We start from the raw sequence: 19890 nt of genomic DNA, 5'->3' as shown, positions 1-19890 counted from the left end.
TCCTCCTGTGGACAAGCTGCACTCACTACATTACAGTCTGCAGCCACAATTCTGCAGTCTCCCCCGCGCCCCTGCATTGGATTTTGGGTGATGTCGAAGGCTACGGCTACAATGTCAAAAAACCAAAAATTGCACAGAAGTCGGGCGATAAGAATCTCAATGCAATGACTGCAACAAGATTGTTGCAAAATTAAAAACCCAATGTGCGGGACTCTGGTTGCAAGTCGCTTATTCTGCATGTGGCCGCAACTCGCGCACCATGTCTGTGACTAACAACCAATCTCAGCTCTAACACAGTCGCACACCAGTAAGATGCAGACAAGCCGCATGATTGGTTTTAGTCGCACATCACGTGTCACCGTGTAGCCCGCGTCATACAGATATTATAGTCATGTGACATTGTATCACTGTGTAGCCCTGGCCTTAGTGATGACATCTCCCACAATGCAACACAGCAAGACCCTGCAAATGGAAAGAGTGACATGAAGGTCTCCTATCCAGAGACAATCAGATCTGGATGTGACTGGAGGAAAAGACGTGATGTAAGTTCTGAAGCCGCGTGCAGCGATATCACCTACAAGAGCGGTCATGTTGTACCTGATGGGGGCCGTCGCATTCTCCATCTTCCACCATGATTTTGGAGGGTTCAGATATCGGCACCATAATTCCCAGTCGAATCCCTGAGCGGACAGAGGATATTCTTCAATCTCAAAGTTATCGTATTTGATGTTGTCAAAAGACGGAGAAATGATGACTTTCCGGTTCTCCTGGATTCTGCTCAGCACCGGCTCCGCCCTGGAGGGAAAGGAGAAGAGTCAGAGAAGAGTCAGAGAAGAGTCAGAGAAGAGTCAGAGACTTCTGCAAATCTGGGGCCGGCAGGGAATCCCTGGCCTTGGGCTGAGCTTCAATTACTTTGGTTTTATTAATTACTCCAATCACACCCAAAGCTGCATTTACAGTTCTATTAGTTCCCACCTGTTGATAATGTGGCAGCAGAATTTGTATCGCAGCTCTGGATGGAACTAGAGTATAGAATGAACCATGCCAATAGGAGACGGGGGTGCGGGACAGTGTCATGTGATAATTCTCTTACTACACGTATGTACACGTGTCACATCTGTCACTCACCAGCCCACACTGAACTCAACATGAGCATCAAAGAGAGCCACAACTGGAGCCGTCGCCGCTCGCCAACCGCTGACCCTTGACCGTATGAGCCCCTCCTGCTTGCTGTGACGGACAACCTTGATGAATCCCGGTTTGCGTGTATTCACCTCATCCACGTACTGCGCCAATTTCTCCTTCAGCTCCTCTGTAATATAAATATAAAACGGTCACAATGACGGCGGCTTATTTATCGCGCTGACACACATCATCGCCATCCCACTCCACCGCATATGCCGCAATCACGGAGCCCATCTGCTGTTTATATGGAGCGTCTATAAATAACATGTCAACGCCTAAACGGACGGAGAAAAACTTAAGTAAAAATCCGAACACCTTGAGATATTTACACAGGGAAATAAGCGAGGAGGGAGGGGGCGCTAGAGAGCCTGCAGAGAGTGATCCGCTACAATGTCAGTCACGATGTCACATCCTCCTGGAGGACACAAAGGAAACAAGATACATTGTATACAAGAAATGCGTCAATGTCACCGACAGCGAGACGTATATATCATGGAAGACGATCTCATTGTGGAGATTTGCGCATTATGACAGCGACACAAAAGAAGCAAAGACTAAACTTAATGTGATTGATACAAAGTGTCAAATATTATTACTGAGGAAATACTGAGGAGAAATTAGGAAGACGGAAACAAGACGAATAAATCACCAAACACCTGGAATACATTGTATATATGTACACAGTGACTGTACCAGCAGAATAGTGAGCGCAGCTCTGGAGTATAATACAGGATAAGTAATGTAATGTATGTACACAGTGACTGCACCAGCAGAATAGTGAGCGCAGCTCTGGGGTATAATACAGGATAAGTAATGTAATGTATGTACACAGTGACTGTACCTGCAGAATAGTGAGCGCAGCTCTGGAGTATAATACAGGATAAGTAATGTAATGTATGTACACAGTGACTGCGCCAGCAGAATAGTGAGCGCAGCTCTGGAGTGTAATACAGGATAAGTAATGTAATGTATGTACACAGTGACTGTACCAGCAGAATAGTGAGCGCAGCTCTGGAGTATAATACAGGATAAGTAATGTAATGTATGTACAAAGTGACTGTACCAGCAGAATAGTGAGCGCAGCTCTGGAGTATAATACAGGATAAATAATGTAATGTATGTACACAGTGACTGCATCAGCAGAATAGTGAGCGCAGCTCTGGAGTATAATACAGGATAAGTAATGTAATGTATGTACACAGTGACTGCACCAGCAGAATAGTGAGCGCAGCTCTGGAGTCTAATACAGGATAAGTAATGTAACGTATGTACACAGTGACTGCACCAGCAGAATAGTGAGCGCAGCTCTGGAGTATAATACAGGATAAGTAATGTAATGTATGTACACAGTGACTGCACCAGCAGAATAGTGAGCGCAGCTCTGGAGTATAATACAGGATAAGTAATGTAATGTATGTACACAGTGACTGTACCAGCAGAATAGTGAGCGCAGCTCTGGAGTATAATACAGGATAAGTAATGTAATGTATATACACAGTGACTGTACCAGGAGAATAGTGAGCGCAGCTCTGGGGTATAATACAGGATAAGTAATGTAATGTATGTACACAGTGACTGTACCAGCAGAATAGTGAGCGCAGCTCTGGAGTCTAATACAGGATAAGTAATGTAATGCATGTACACAGCGACTGTACCAGCAGAATAGTGAGCGCAGCTCTGGAGTATAATACAGGATAAGTAATGTAATGTATGTACACAGTGACTGTACCAGCAGAATAGTGAGCGCAGCTCTGGAGTATAATACAGGATAAGTAATGTAATGTATGTACACAGTGACTGCACCAGCAGAATAGTGAGCGCAGCTCTGGAGTATAATGCAGGATAAGTAATGTAATGTATGTACACAGTGACTGTACCAGCAGAATAGTGAGCGCAGCTCTGGGGTATAATACAGGATAAGTAATGTAATGTATGTACACAGTGACTGGACCAGCAGAATAGTGAGCGCAGCTCTGGTGTATAATACAGAATAAGTAATGTAATGTATGTACACAGTGACTGCACCAGCAGAATAGTGAGCGCAGCTCTGGTGTATAATACAGAATAAGTAATGTAATGTATGTACACAGTGACTGTACCAGCAGAATAGTGAGCGCAGCTCTGGGGTATAATACAGGATAAGTAATGTAATGTATGTACACAGTGACTGTACCAGCAGAATAGTGAGCGCAGCTCTGTAGTATTATACAGGATAAGTAATGTAATGTATGTACACAGTGACTGCACCAGCAGAATAGTGAGCGCAGCTCTGGAGTCTAATACAGGATAAGTAATGTAATGTATGTACACAGTGACTGTACCAGTAGAATAGTGAGCGCAGCTCTGGGGTATAATACAGGATAAGTAATGTAATGTATGTACACAGTGACTGCACCAGCAGAATAGTGAGCGCAGCTCTGGGGTATAATACAGGATAAGTAATGTAATGTAATGTATGTACACAGTGACCAGCAGAATAGTGAGCGCAGCTCTGGGGTATAGAACATGAAGTAACAAGATCACTACAACATTGTGTGTATAGATTACTAGATCATGTATAAATGTTACTAAAAGATGGAATATTCCTTTAAGGCTCAAATCCATCTTGAATGCCACTGAAGTTTTATAAAACCGCCTGCATTTCATAGAATATACAATCCGCACATTAGTAATAATTTCCTCGCCGTGGCGTTTGCTCATTTACATAAGACAGCTCCAATGAGTCGGAATAGCGCAGAAGACAATAACCTGGCGGAATGTCGTCTAAATGCAAAGTGTCTGTCCGCCCGTGCAATTGGCGCATTTGCTGCTGTGAAGATAAAGTGTTTTATCTTGTTCTCGATTTTTGGTTAGAAAGTAATAGAACAAAGTAGAAGACGCAAAAACCTCATTTGGGTTTGTCTCATTAATGGCTTCCAAGATCGCGGCTGCGAAACTTGCAGAAAATGAAGCTTTCCCCAAAGCAGATAATTTACGGCGGAAAATGTGATAATGTCTTTACCGGCTCAAATATTATCATTCCGGATGATTCTATCCCTCGGTAATGCGGGAAATTTCCATCTCATGCTCCTGGGGTTTTGGATCTATGACAGATGAACATTTTTCCATACAGTTAGTAAAATCCAAATAATCCAACATGCCGGAGCAGCAGAAGGAACACGAGAGGTGGAGATAAGATTCCTCCTCCATGAGCAGATCAAGAAGGAGGTGCAGAAGGTCGCCATCTGAAGGAGATCTAACCTTTATGGAACCATGGAAGACCTGATACACTGTAACAAGATCTTGCCCGAGAGACGAGGCATGACACCTGGATGTAATCTCTGCCTGGTCACATTACACCTGGTCTGGAGCTTTCTCTTCTTCTGTCCATCCTTCTTTCCTTCAGTCTTTCTTCCTTCCCTCCCTTTTTCCTCCTAGCAATCCTTTTGCTCCTTCCTTCTGCTGGTCGTCCTTTCCTTCCTCTTTCCTGTCTGACCAGCTTCCTTTGTATCCTTCCGTGATTCTGTCTTCCTTCTTTCCTTTCTTTCATCTGTCCTCCTTCCCTCTGCAGTTTCATCACTTCTGTCTGTCCTTTCATTCACTTATTTCCTCATTTCCCTTCATCTGGCTTTTTTCCTTCCTTACATCCCTCCTTTCCTTCTCTCATTCCTCCTTCCATTTCACCATTTGTCTTACTGTCCTTCGTTACTCGCTTTTGTCTGGTTCCTTACACCGTTACTTTTTTGTTTTACCTCCTGCTGGTTCCTTTTTCTTTCTCCCTTCCAACATTCTTTCCTTCCTTCCTTCCTTCCAACAGTCCTTTCCCCTCATCTGTCCATCTCCTTATTTCCTCCTGTTCCTCTTTTCTCTTTCTCCCTTCTCTCAGTTCCTTCCCTTCCATTCTTCTTTACTACTGCCTGTTCTTCCATTGATCCTTCATTTCTTTCACGCATCCTTCCTTCCTCCCGTCTATCCTCTTTTTCTCTCATTCATCCAACCATCCCTCTTTCTTCCAGTCTGTCCTTCCTTCTACCCATCTGTCCTTTATCCCGCCAGCCCCTCTTTCTTCCATTCCATCCTTCCTTCCACCATCTATCCTTCAATTCCTTCTTTCCTCTCATCTGTTATTCTTCTCACCATTCCCTCCTTCCTTTCTCTCATCTGTATTCTTTCATCCCTTCCATCGCTCTTTCCTTCCTCTCACCGTCTATCCTTCCTTCCTCTCTTTCATTCTTTCCTCTCATCAGTTCTTCTTCCCACCATTCCCTCTTTTCTCTCTTCAGTATCTTTCTTCCTTTCCATCTTTCTTTACTCTCACCGTCTATCCTTCCTTCCCCTCTTTCCTCTTGTCTACCTTTCCTCCTTCTTTCCTCTCATCTGTTCTTCCTCCTACCAGTCCATCTTTCCTTTCTTCCCTTCCATCTTTCCTCTTGTCTACCTTTCCTCCTCCTTTCCTCTCATCTGTTCTTCCACCTTCCAGTCCGCCTTTCCTTTCTTCCCTTCCATCCTTCTTTCCTCTCGTCTTCCCTTCTTTCCTCTTGTCCATCTTTCCTTCCTATCACTGTCTATCCTTCCTTCCCCTCTTTCCTCTTGTTTACCTCTCCTTCCACCTTACAGTCCGCCTTTCCTTTCTTCCCTTCCATCCTTCTTTCCTCTCGTCTTCCCTTCTTTCCTCTTGTCCATCTTTCTTTCCTCTCACCGTCTATCTTTCCTTCCCCTCTTTTCTCTTGTCTACCTCTCCTCCTTCTTTCCTCTCATCTGTTCTTCCTCCTACCAGTCCATCTTTCCTTTCTTCCCATCATTCCCTCTTTCTTCTCTCGTCTTCCCTTCTTTCCTCTTGTCCATCTTTCTTTCCTCTCACCGTCTATCTTTCCTTCCCCTCTTTTCTCTTGTCTACCTTTCCTCCTTCTTTCCTCTCATCTGTTCTTCTTCCTACCAGTCCATCTTTCCTCTTTCTTATCTCTTGTCTTTCCTTCTTTCCTCTTGTCCATCTTTCCTTCCTCTCACTGTCTATCCTTCCTTCCCCTCTTTCCTCTTGTCTACCTCTCCTTCCTCCTACCAGTCCATGTTTCCTTTCTTCCCTTCCATTCTTCTTTCCTCTCGTCCTCCGCCGCCTTCCTTCCGAGTACAGAACATTCTGGTAAGTTTGCGGCTCCTGATTCTTAATTGTTTTCGCTCCTGGAGAAATTCCTCAATTCACGTTGGACAAAGTCAATTAGATACGAACCTGCAGTAACAGACGCGGCTGCGACGCCGAGCGAGAAGAAAGAAGACGAGATGAAGATAATTCAGACATAAGAAGATCCCAGAAGCCGCCGCTCCCCAATATCAGCACCAAGAAAAGGTCATGAGAAGCTGCGTCTGGAAAGCTGGGTGACCAGCACGGTGCACAGTGTCGGCTCCTTCGAGTGCGGTCGCTAGGAATATTAACCAATAAGCTGCTTTAAACCTTTCTGAGAAGAAATTTCATCCAGCTTTCCTAAAAATAGGAAAACTAGTCATATTTTAAATGTTAGGGAAAAAGTTCGTTATCTTCTTCCACCGATTTCCGGGAAAGCTGGGTGTCACAGGTCCCTCCATTGCTATAAAGCACTTCTGCTTCTCTCTTGTTCCCATATTGATGGAGCTCAAGAATTTGGAAAAGCTGGGTGATAAACAATAGTCCTGCATTCAATCTTCGACTGACGTTGCCACCCAACTTTCCCACAAATGGAATTTGTAAAACGAGGAAAAGTTAAAATTCCTTTTCACTATTTCTTCCTTCAGTCAAAAATCTCTTATTGGGAAAGTTGGGTAACCAATATGGCTGCAGCGCTCACTGAATTTATCAGCGGTCTGGGAAAGTTGGGTAACCATTCCAATGACACATATATCTCCTGTCCGGCCGCACTTCCCAGCATGCCTTGCACTCGGGCAACAGAGTGTGAATGTCAAGTCTTCTTGTTCTGATCAAACTGTCGGCGGTTTCTTCTGCCAGGAGACGATGAGGAGCGACGAGACATCAGAGCGATCGCCGGCTGCCAGTGACATCTGCTCTGGGGTCTACTCCCTCCGCGTCTGTCCGGCTTTAATCAGGAAGTCACGGACAGAACAGCGCGAAGCAGATGGTGGAAGGAACGCCATTGACATCAGCAGCGATCTACGGAAACCACTGACTCGGGCTCAAGAACTTGTACAGGGCGCTGAGTTACAGGAGAAGCCAGAAGAGCATCAATGGTTCTCAGGAGCCAATAATCAGTCTTGTCTGATTGATATCTTATTGAGAGATCAATTACAATCTATTGCTCCCTGTTAGCAGCCATGATCAACTAAGACAACGCTGACAGGTCTTCAATAGGAGAGGAAAAGAGAGCAAAGAACCCGGCCCTGTAATACGTGATCGCTACGCCACGTGACAAACACGAAGGTCCGGAAATATCAGGACAGTGACACAATCTTTATGATTTCAGCTCTGCAGCCGCCGCACTGTGACACGACACAACCTCATATCTGCAGAGTGTTCCTCTCTTTATGGCAGACTTAGATACGGTGATACATCGGCTTAGATACGGTGATACATCAACGTCTTGCAGAGTGCTGTTCAGATAGGTGAGTATTGTGAAGGTTTGCTTCACCATGGAATGGCTTCTGTCATCACTCACCACTGACTTCTTCCATGGACGTCCAGGATTTTGTTGAGTTCCCAAGCTCACCAGTGCGCTCTGTTCCCAGAATGTACCAAACTATTGACTTGGCCCCTGGTAACATTTCCGCCATCTCTCTAATGGATTTCTTCTTTATTTTCAGTCTAATGATGATCTGTTTCACTTGCATTGAGCTCTCCTTTGGCCGCATGTTGTGGGTTCACAGCAACAGCTTCCAAATGCAAAAGTCACAGCTGGAATCAACTGCAGAAGTCTTGGATTAACAAGGGAATAGCACAATAAAGATCCCATGAGATGATTGTCCAAATAACCTTGGTCCATCTGCAAGTAGTTTGTATGTCCTCCTCGTATATGGCAGGTTTCCTCCGGGTACTCCGTTTTCCTCTCACACTCCAAAGACCTCCTGATAGGGAACGTAGGTGGCGAGTCCTGTATAGGACAGTGATGACAAGATCTCTATATCAGATTAAAGCTCAGAGTATGCACTTTACGCCCAGATTGACAAAACTTGTTTCACTGTCCAAATATTTCTGACCGAACTCTATGACCACAGCTGAGAACATACAGCGCCATTTACATCCGCATGTGACTGATATCCGCCGCTCGTCCTATAATGTCGCTGTAATATAATTATATAATTATAAGCTTTAGATTTTGGGGGGTAAAATTTGTTTGCCCAGTGGTGCAGCCCCGAACATGAAGGAGAAGAGTCAGTCACCTCTATGTCTGCGGCTAGGATTATGTATTACAGCACAGTACACACAGCTCTGTATGATGAAGATATGGCGGCATTATATCCAAGAACCTGCAGAGTGCAAAACATGAAATACTAACAAAAATAAGAAAAACAGGATAAGAGGCTTAAACCTTCAGAAGAGAAGAAACCAGAACAAAATACTGATTTATAAGGATGTCCGATACTGGTGAAATAAGCTGAATGTATCCACACCACAAAAATAATAATACCGTCTCCTATACACAAGAATATAACTGCTATAATACCTCACCCTATGTACAAGAATATAACTACTATAATACTGCTCCTATGTACAAGAATATAACTACTATAATACTCCTATGTACAAGAATATAACTACTATAATACTACTCCTATGTACAAGAATATAACTACTATAATACTACCTCCTATGTACAAGAATATAACTACTATAATACTACTCCTATGTACAAGAATATAACTACTATAATACTACCTCCTATGTACAAGAATATAACTACTATAATACTGCTCCTATGTACAAGAATATAACTACTATAATACTACCTCCTATGTACAAGAATATAACTACTATAATACTACTCCTATGTACAAGAATATAACTACTATAATACTACTCCTATGTACAAGAATATAACTACTATAATACTACCTCCTATGTACAAGAATATAACTACTATAATACTACTCCTATGTACAAGAATATAACTACTATAATACTACTCCTATGTACAAGAATATAACTACTATAATACTACTCCTATATACAAGAATATAACTACTATAATACTACTCCTATGTACAAGAATATAACTACTATAATACTACTCCTATGTACAAGAATATAACTACTATAATACTACTCCTATGTACAAGAATATAACTACTATAATACTACTCCTATGTACAAGAATATAACTACTATAATACTACTACTATGTACAAGAATATAACTACTATAATACTGCTCCTATGTACAAGAATATAACTGCTATAATACTGCTCCTATGTACAAGAATATAACTACTATAATACTACCTCCTATGTACAAGAATATAACTACTATAATACTACCTCCTATGTACAAGAATATAACTACTATAATACTACCTCCTATGTACAAGAATATAACTACTATAATACTACTATGTACAAGAATATAACTACTATAATACTACTCCTATGCACAAGAATATAACTACTATAATACTACTCCTATGCACAAGAATATAACTACTATAATACTACTCCTATGTACAAGAATATAACTACTATAATACTACTCCTATGTACAAGAATATAACTACTATAATACTGCTCCTATGTACAAGAATATAACTACTATAATACTACTCCTATGTACAAGAATATAACTACTATAATACTACTACTATGTACAAGAATATAACTACTATAATACTGCTCCTATGTACAAGAATATAACTGCTATAATACTGCTCCTATGTACAAGAATATAACTACCATAATACTACTCCTATGTACAAGAATATAACTACCATAATACTGCTCCTATGTACAAGAATATAACTACTATAATACTACCTCCTATGTACAAGAATATAACTACTATAATACTACCTCCTATGTACAAGAATATAACTACTATAATACTCCTATATACAAGAATATAACTACTATAATACTACTCCTATGTACAAGAATATAACTACTATAATACTACCTCCTATGTACAAGAATATAACTACTATAATACTACTCCTATGTACAAGAATATAACTACTATAATACTACTCCTATGTACAAGAATATAACTACTATCATACTGCTCCTATGTACAAGAATATAACTACTATAATACTACCTCCTATGTACAAGAATATAACTACTATAATACTACCTCCTATGTACAAGAATATAACTACTATAATACTACCTCCTATGTACAAGAATATAACTACTATAATACTACCTCCTATGTACAAGAATATAACTACTATAATACTACTCCTATGTACAAGAATATAACTACTATAATACTACTCCTATGTACAAGAATATAACTACTATCATACTGCTCCTATGTACAAGAATATAACTACTATAATACTACCTCCTATGTACAAGAATATAACTACTATAATACTACCTCCTATATACAAGAATATAACTACTATAATACTGCTCCTATGTACAAGAATATAACTACTATAATACTACCTCCTATGTACAAGAATATAACTACTATAATACTACTCCTATGCACAAGAATATAACTACTATAATACTACTCCTATGCACAAGAATATAACTACTATAATACTACTCCTATGCACAAGAATATAACTACTATAATACTACTCCTATGTACAAGAATATAACTACTATAATACTACTCCTATGTACAAGAATATAACTACTATAATACTACTCCTATGTACAAGAATATAACTACTATAATACTACTCCTATGTACAAGAATATAACTACTATAATACTGCTCCTATGTACAAGAATATAACTACTATAATACTACTCCTATGTACAAGAATATAACTACTATAATACTACTACTATGTACAAGAATATAACTACTATAATACTGCTCCTATGTACAAGAATATAACTGCTATAATACTGCTCCTATGTACAAGAATATAACTACTATAATACTACTCCTATGTACAAGAATATAACTACCATAATACTGCTCCTATGTACAAGAATATAACTACTATAATACTACCTCCTATGTACAAGAATATAACTACTATAATACTACCTCCTATGTACAAGAATATAACTACTATAATACTCCTATATACAAGAATATAACTACTATAATACTACTCCTATGTACAAGAATATAACTACTATAATACTACCTCCTATGTACAAGAATATAACTACTATAATACTACTCCTATGTACAAGAATATAACTACTATAATACTACTCCTATGTACAAGAATATAACTACTATCATACTGCTCCTATGTACAAGAATATAACTACTATAATACTACCTCCTATGTACAAGAATATAACTACTATAATACTACCTCCTATGTACAAGAATATAACTACTATAATACTACCTCCTATGTACAAGAATATAACTACTATAATACTGCTCCTATGTACAAGAATATAACTACTATAATACTACCTCCTATATACAAGAATATAACTACTATAATACTACTCCTATGTACAAGAATATAACTACTATAATACTACTCCTATGTACAGGAATATAACTACTATAATACTGCTCCTATGTACAAGAATATAAATACTATAATACCGCCCCCTATGTACAAGAATATAAGTACTATAATACTACCTCCTATGTACAAGAATATAACTACTATAATACTACCTCCTATGTACAAGAATATAACTACTATAATACTACTCCTATGTACAAGAATATAACTACTATAATACTACTCCTATGTACAAGAATATAACTACTATAATACTACCTCCTATATACAAGAATATAACTACTATAATACTACTCCTATATACAAGAATATAACTACTATAATACTACTCCTATGTACAAGAATATAACTACTATAATACTGCTCTTATGTACAAGAATATAACTACTATAATACTGCTCTTATGTACAAGAATATAACTACTATAATACTGCTCCTATGTACAAGAATATAACTACTATAATACTGCCCCTATGTACAAGAATATAACTGCTATAATACTGCTCTTATGTACAAGAATATAACTGCTATAATACTGCTCCTATGTACAAGAATATAACTACTATAATACTACCTCCTATGTACAAGAATATAACTACTATAATACTACCTCCTATGTACAAGAATATAACTACTATAATACTACCTCCTATGTACAAGAATATAACTACTATAATACTACTCCTATGTACAAGAATATAACTACTATAATACTACCTCCTATGTACAAGAATATAACTACTATAATACTACCTCCTATGTACAAGAATATAACTACTATAATACTACCTCCTATATACAAGAATATAACTACTATAATACTACTCCTATGTACAAGAATATAACTACTATAATACTACCTCCTATATACAAGAATATAACTACTATAATACTACTCCTATGTACAAGAATATAACTACTATAATACTACCTCCTATATACAAGAATATAACTACTATAATACTACTCCTATGTACAAGAATATAACTACTATAATACTACTCCTATGTACAGGAATATAACTACTATAATACTGCTCCTATGTACAAGAATATAACTACTATAATACCGCCCCCTATGTACAAGAATATAACTACTATAATACTACCTCCTATGTACAAGAATATAACTACTATAATACTACCTCCTATGTACAAGAATATAACTACTATAATACTACTCCTATGTACAAGAATATAACTACTATAATACTACTCCTATGTACAAGAATATAACTACTATAATACTACCTCCTATATACAAGAATATAACTACTATAATACTACTCCTATATACAAGAATATAACTACTATAATACTACTCCTATGTACAAGAATATAACTACTATAATACTGCTCTTATGTACAAGAATATAACTACTATAATACTGCTCCTATGTACAAGAATATAACTACTATAATACTGCTCCTATGTACAAGAATATAACTACTATAATACTGCCCCTATGTACAAGAATATAACTGCTATAATACTGCTCTTATGTACAAGAATATAACTGCTATAATACTGCTCCTATGTACAAGAATATAACTACTATAATACTACCTCCTATGTACAAGAATATAACTACTATAATACTACCTCCTATGTACAAGAATATAACTACTATAATACTACCTCCTATGTACAAGAATATAACTACTATAATACTACCTCCTATGTACAAGAATATAACTACTATAATACTACTCCTATGTACAAGAATATAACTACTATAATACTACTCCTATGTACAAGAATATAACTACTATAATACTACTCCTATGTACAAGAATATAACTACTATAATACTACCTCCTATGTACAAGAATATAACTACTATAATACTACTCCTATGTACAAGAATATAACTACTATAATACTGCTCCTATGTACAAGAATATAACTACTATAATACTACTCCTATGTACAAGAATATAACTACTATAATACTACCTCCTATATACAAGAATATAACTACTATAATACTACTCTTATGTACAAGAATATAACTACTATAATACTACTCCTATGTACAAGAATATAACTACTATAATACTACTCCTATGTACAAGAATATAACTACTATAATACTACCTCCTATATACAAGAATATAACTACTATAATACTACTCCTATGTACAAGAATATAACTGCTATAATACTGCTCTTATGTACAAGAATATAACTGCTATAATACTGCTCCTATGTACAAGAATATAACTACTATAATACTACCTCCTATGTACAAGAATATAACTACTATAATACTACCTCCTATGTACAAGAATATAACTACTATAATACTACCTCCTATGTACAAGAATATAACTACTATAATACTACCTCCTATGTACAAGAATATAACTACTATAATACTACTCCTATGTACAAGAATATAACTACTATAATACTACTCCTATGTACAAGAATATAACTACTATAATACTACTCCTATGTACAAGAATATAACTACTATAATACTACTCCTATGTACAAGAATATAACTACTATAATACTACCTCCTATGTACAAGAATATAACTACTATAATACTACTCCTATGTACAAGAATATAACTACTATAATACTGCTCCTATGTACAAGAATATAACTACTATAATACTACTCCTATGTACAAGAATATAACTACTATAATACTACCTCCTATATACAAGAATATAACTACTATAATACTACTCTTATGTACAAGAATATAACTACTATAATACTACTCCTATGTACAAGAATATAACTACTATAATACTACTCCTATGTACAAGAATATAACTACTATAATACTACCTCCTATATACAAGAATATAACTACTATAATACTACTCCTATGTACAAGAATATAACTACTATAATACTACTCCTATGTACAAGAATATAACTACTATAATACTGCTCCTATGTACAAGAATATAACTACTATAATACTACCTCCTATATACAAGAATATAACTACTATAATACTACTCCTATGTACAAGAATATAACTACTATAATACTGCTCCTATGTACAAGAATATAACTACTATAATACCGCCCCCTATGTACAAGAATATAACTACTATAATACTACCTCCTATGTACAAGAATATAACTACTATAATACTACCTCCTATGTACAAGAATATAACTACTATAATACTACTCCTATGTACAAGAATATAACTACTATAATACTACCTCCTATGTACAAGAATATAACTACTATAATACTACTCCTATGTACAAGAATATAACTACTATAATACTACTCCTATGTACAAGAATATAACTACTATAATACTGCTCCTATGTACAAGAATATAACTACTATAATACTGCTCCTATGTACAAGAATATAACTACTATAATACCGTTCCTATATTCAGATATATAACTACTATAATACTACTCCTATGTTATATTCTTGTACATCCATAGTTTGGCGTTGCCTCCCACCTTCTTGCTCTGTATAGTCCTGGGGTTGTTGCAGCGTGTCTGGGATGGCGGTAGATGTATCTGAGCAGGTATCAGGAGGGGCTTTTTCTATCTCCTGTAATATAATATCTCGGTATTCTGTGCTAGTATAACCATTTCTATGAGTTCTCATCCTATAGACATTGTATTACATTTTACGTCATCGGTCGGGTTATTATTGCGCACTGGGCAGCGTTCTCCTCGTCTTCCTCATCTCTTCCTCCGTTCACCGTATTTGGCGCCGCTCCTCCCTCACGCCGCGTTCGCTCTGACACTCGCAGACAGATTTGTGTTGGTTTTGTAAAGAAACAAACAATTTTTACTCAGAAGCTGAAAATTCAATTTTCTAGCAGATTAGCTTGTCAATTTATTCGTGGTGTTTGGCGAGCGGTGAGCTGCCATGTTCATGTATCGTGTAAAAAAACGCCGCAAGGAGGATCTACAGGGAAGACCTGCGAGCGCAGACATCGCTTATGACAAGGAGGCGATGGGCCGTGCAGGCATCAAACCTCAGTCCCTGTAATCCTCTTTATGTGAGACTGGGAGTCGTGTGGCGGAATTATCTGCACCGCAGGCGGCACACGAGTGGATGGCGGTAAGTGCGGTTCTTACAGGTGGTATCATAGGACGCGTCCGTATCAGTTCTGCAAACAAAGCGGAGTCACTGTCAAGTGCAAAGTTCTGGGACTTGCTCGTATAATCTACGTTTCGTTTGTTCGCCATTTTCAAGATCTCTGCTTGCTGTCAACAGATCAGAAGATTGTTGTTGATTTCCAAGGCTAAAAACCTGATGACGGTGCAGGATTCTGCCGAGTGCTGCGGGCTCTTCACTGCTTACCAAGCACAGCGCCATCCTTTGCATAGTGGCTATTCTGGGTAATGCAGCTCAGCTCTATTCACTTGAATGGGATTGAGCCGTGAACAGGACATGTGACACCAACTGCTGAGCGAGGTTGCGTCTTCGCTCAGCTGTTCTGTGAGGGTCCCACCAATCAAACATGGACGACCCGTGCTAAGGATAGGTCGTTAATATTTTAGTCGTTAACCCTTCTTGTCACCCAGCTTTCCCAGACTCCGTACTATCTCTCTGCACCTGTATTACTAAATAACTAGGCAGATTGGTGGATTAGGAATCTGGGAAAGCTGGGTAACGCTTTCCCTTCTAAGGGTTAACGTAGAAATCTATTATACAATAAAGTGGCGATATATTGCAGAGCTTTTGCCGCTTCCCCCGCTCTCGGGTGTCATTAGCGCCGGGCTCTTGTTCCAGGATGTTATCGACGTCCGGCCAGAGTCATCCAAGCGCTGACGGCGGAGAATGGGATTAATTTTAAGCCGATAACTGGCAGCGAAGTTGCGGCTGCTCCTAAACCCTCCTGATCTCTTTGCAGGCGCCGTTTCCAGGGCTCCGGAAAAGCTGGGTGGCGAATGTGGACGGAGACTCATTAATTCTTACTGGTATCTCTGCAACGTGAAGATTATCTGCCTGACAGCGACAGCCCCGCCGGACCGGACCATCCGAGGATCCGGCTCTCATTAAACCCAAACGTTGACGGGATGGTTCGTTCCTTGTCAGTGTTAATTAATCCGGACGAGGCCGCTCGTTTCCAGCAGCGTTTCTAGCGGCGACGGTTCATGATTAATGTAGATGGAGAAAGACTGAGAATGTTCTAGAAAAGGATAGAAATAAATCTCGGAATTATTGGCACAGACGGGTTACTAGGGACAGTGGTCGGATGTTACTTTGTAGCGTCACATCCGTTACATCATCTATAAAAAGACGCAATGAAAACCGCACAAAGTCCGCGCGGAAAACCGAACTACGGACTGTAGAAGAAATGACGGAACGCTGGAGAATCGCTGGCAGTGCAATCCCCGAATATCCTCAATAAGGGGCTGAGAGACCTAAGTGTAATGGGGTATTCCTAACAAATAGCTTGTCAGGATCAGACTGGTCGCAACACCCAGACCCTGCGCTGATCAGCTGATTCCGCTGATGGAAGTCACATACGAGAGACACTGTATACAGCGCCTTACCCGACATACACTGTATACAGCGCCTTACCCGACGTACACTGTATACAGCGCCTTACCCGATGTACACTGTATACAGCTCCTTACCAAACGTACACTGTATACAGCTCCTTGCCCGACGTACACTGTATACAGCTCCTTACCAGACGTACACTGTATACAGCTCCTTACCCGACGTACACTGTATACAGCTCCTTACCAGACGTACACTGTATACAGCTCCTTACCCAACGTACACTGTATACAGCTCCTTGCCCGACGTGCACTGTATACAGCTCCTTACCCGACGTACACTGTATACAGCTCCTTGCCCGACGTACACTGTGTACAGCTCCTTACCAGACGTACACTGTATACAGCTCCTTGCCCGACGTACACTGTATACAGCTCCTTACCAGACGTACACTGTATACAGCTCCTTGCCCGACGTACACTGCATACAGCTCCTTGCCCGACGTACACTATATACAGCTCCTTGCCCGACGTACACTGTATACGGCTCCTTACCCGACGTACACTGTATACGGCTCCTTGCCCGACGTACACTGTATACAGCTCCTTACCCGACGTACACTGTATACAGCTCCTTACCAGACGTACACTGTATACAGCTCCTTACCAGACGTACACTGTATACAGCTCCTTACCCGACGTACACTGTATACAGCTCCTTGCCAGACGTACACTGTATACAGCTCCTTGCCCGACGTACACTGTATACAGCTCCTTATCCGACGTACACTGTATACAGCTTCTTATCTGACGTACACTGTATACAGCTCCTTACCAAACATACACTGTATACAGCTCCTTACCCGACGTACACTGTATACAGCTCCTTATCCGACGTACACTGTATACAGCTTCCTACCCGATGTACACTGTATATAGCTCCTTACCCAACGTACACTGTATACAGCTTGTGGCTCTGTACACTGTAGTGGTAGTGCTGGGAAACTTCAAATGAATGTTGCTGAGCTGCAATACCAAGCACAACCACTATACAATGGTCAGCGCTGTGCTTGGTAGTCAGTGAGGAGGCTGCAGCACTCACCCAAACACTGCAGTCTTGTCAGACATCTGATCTGCGGGGTGCCGGGTGTTGGACTCCCACCAATCTGATTTTCATTGGATATTGTCACCCATATTTTCACCTTCTAGACCTGCAGGTTTCTAATGTATTTTGTGTTTCGATTTACTTCACGTTGTCACACTTTCTGCTTGCTGTCAGTGACGGAGAACCCTCGTGTCTCTGGTTCATCCATTGTCCTGATCCTTTACCCTTCTTGTTACACTTGTATCCAGTGCAGACAATCCCATCACACCACAAATCTCTCCTGTGCTGATAGTTTGTTACAATGTAACAGTGCAAATAAATGTATCAGGCCTGGTTCACATGTGCGTTCGGTATTCCGTTCCGTTCGGTGGATTATCGGGACGTTGGACCCTCCTGTGCCAGATTACAGGACTATTCCATTGCACGGCGTCCGGCTCCAGTAACCGCCCTGCAATAGATTGTTCTTCCCGGCCGCCCCCGCCACACCGGAGCTTTCTCTGCGCACATCTTATTCCAGAAGGTCCAGCGGAAAATAAAACAAACCATTTATCAACGACAAAGAATATTGTTATCATCAGCGATACTGTATCCACGGAGGCACAACGTGAGCAAAACAACGCAGAGCCAACCGCGGCGCTGGGCACGAGCCAAGAGCCTGTATATACCGCACAGTACAAGAGGTATACAGCGAATCCCTTTAATCTGATAATCCAGAATATCACAGGCTGGTCAGGACATCGGCTAATCTGACATGGCGTACCCAAGTGGGACGGAAATATCAGCCTTGTGTATAGTGTGGTGCAGTGTAAAGTATGGGGGATGTATATAAGGATACAAGAGAGAGTCCTCTATATGAGATACAACATACACATAACACGTATCGATGAAAACCAGACTAACCTCCATTCTTTACACTGCAGGCAGCACAGAAGCAGTGAGGGAGACTTACTAAGCCTTGTTTTTGGCGCACCATTGCCATTTGTCTTCATGCCCCTCATTGCTTATATTATACGCTGGTTTCTGAATTTTGTGACAGGCTTAGACCGTGTTCACACAGGTAAACTCTTCTGCAGATTTTCCATTCTCAGTCCATTTTGCTGCTGCTGTAAAACCGCCCCAAATGGGGCAATTAATTCCTGAGTAATTTTGCTAAATCTCCTCTCCTCTGCCGCTGCGGTATATGCGGTACATGACAGTGGGTTAGATGGCGGAGAGTCCAGGGCGACTACGTGTCCGGGCCCAGGATAAAACATGTGACATCTGACACGTCATCTCATCTTCTCACACGCTGGCCATGGACAATTCCACGCTGCACAGCGAAGCCCGACGCGTCCCCGGGATTAGAGGCGACATAATCGTGTACGTTTCATTTACTCAGAGGCGGGGACATAAAATCCTGTTACAATAAAGAGTTAATGGCAGCAGCAAAACCGGCCGGGCCCTTAATGGAGTCAGGGGTGCATGTGAAGGGCGAGACCTTGTAATCCGAAAAAGGGAGCAAAGTCACAGCGACATCCCAGGGGACAGGTCACACCAATCTGCAGTGTAGGATCCCCCACTATGTGGTGGGCGA

At 39.9% G+C, this 19890-nt stretch overlaps 1 protein-coding gene across 1 annotated transcript in view; it reads right to left on the bottom strand.

The window, feature by feature from the left end:
* Positions 1-761, bottom strand: part of LOC142212755 (polypeptide N-acetylgalactosaminyltransferase 18) — a 34005-nt gene extending 33244 nt beyond the window's left edge. The window contains exon 1 of the mRNA XM_075280784.1: positions 598-761. Coding sequence (XP_075136885.1) covers positions 598-623 — 26 coding nt within the window. The 5' untranslated portion in view covers positions 624-761. The remainder of the gene's footprint in view (positions 1-597) is intronic.
* Between the last annotated feature and the right edge of the window lie 19129 nt (positions 762-19890).

Source organism: Leptodactylus fuscus, chromosome 7 (genome assembly GCF_031893055.1).
Source record: "Leptodactylus fuscus isolate aLepFus1 chromosome 7, aLepFus1.hap2, whole genome shotgun sequence".
Taxonomy (NCBI): Eukaryota; Metazoa; Chordata; class Amphibia; order Anura; family Leptodactylidae; genus Leptodactylus; species Leptodactylus fuscus.
Note: the sequence above shows the minus strand (reverse complement) of the source record. Positions and strands in the feature narration are given on the sequence as shown.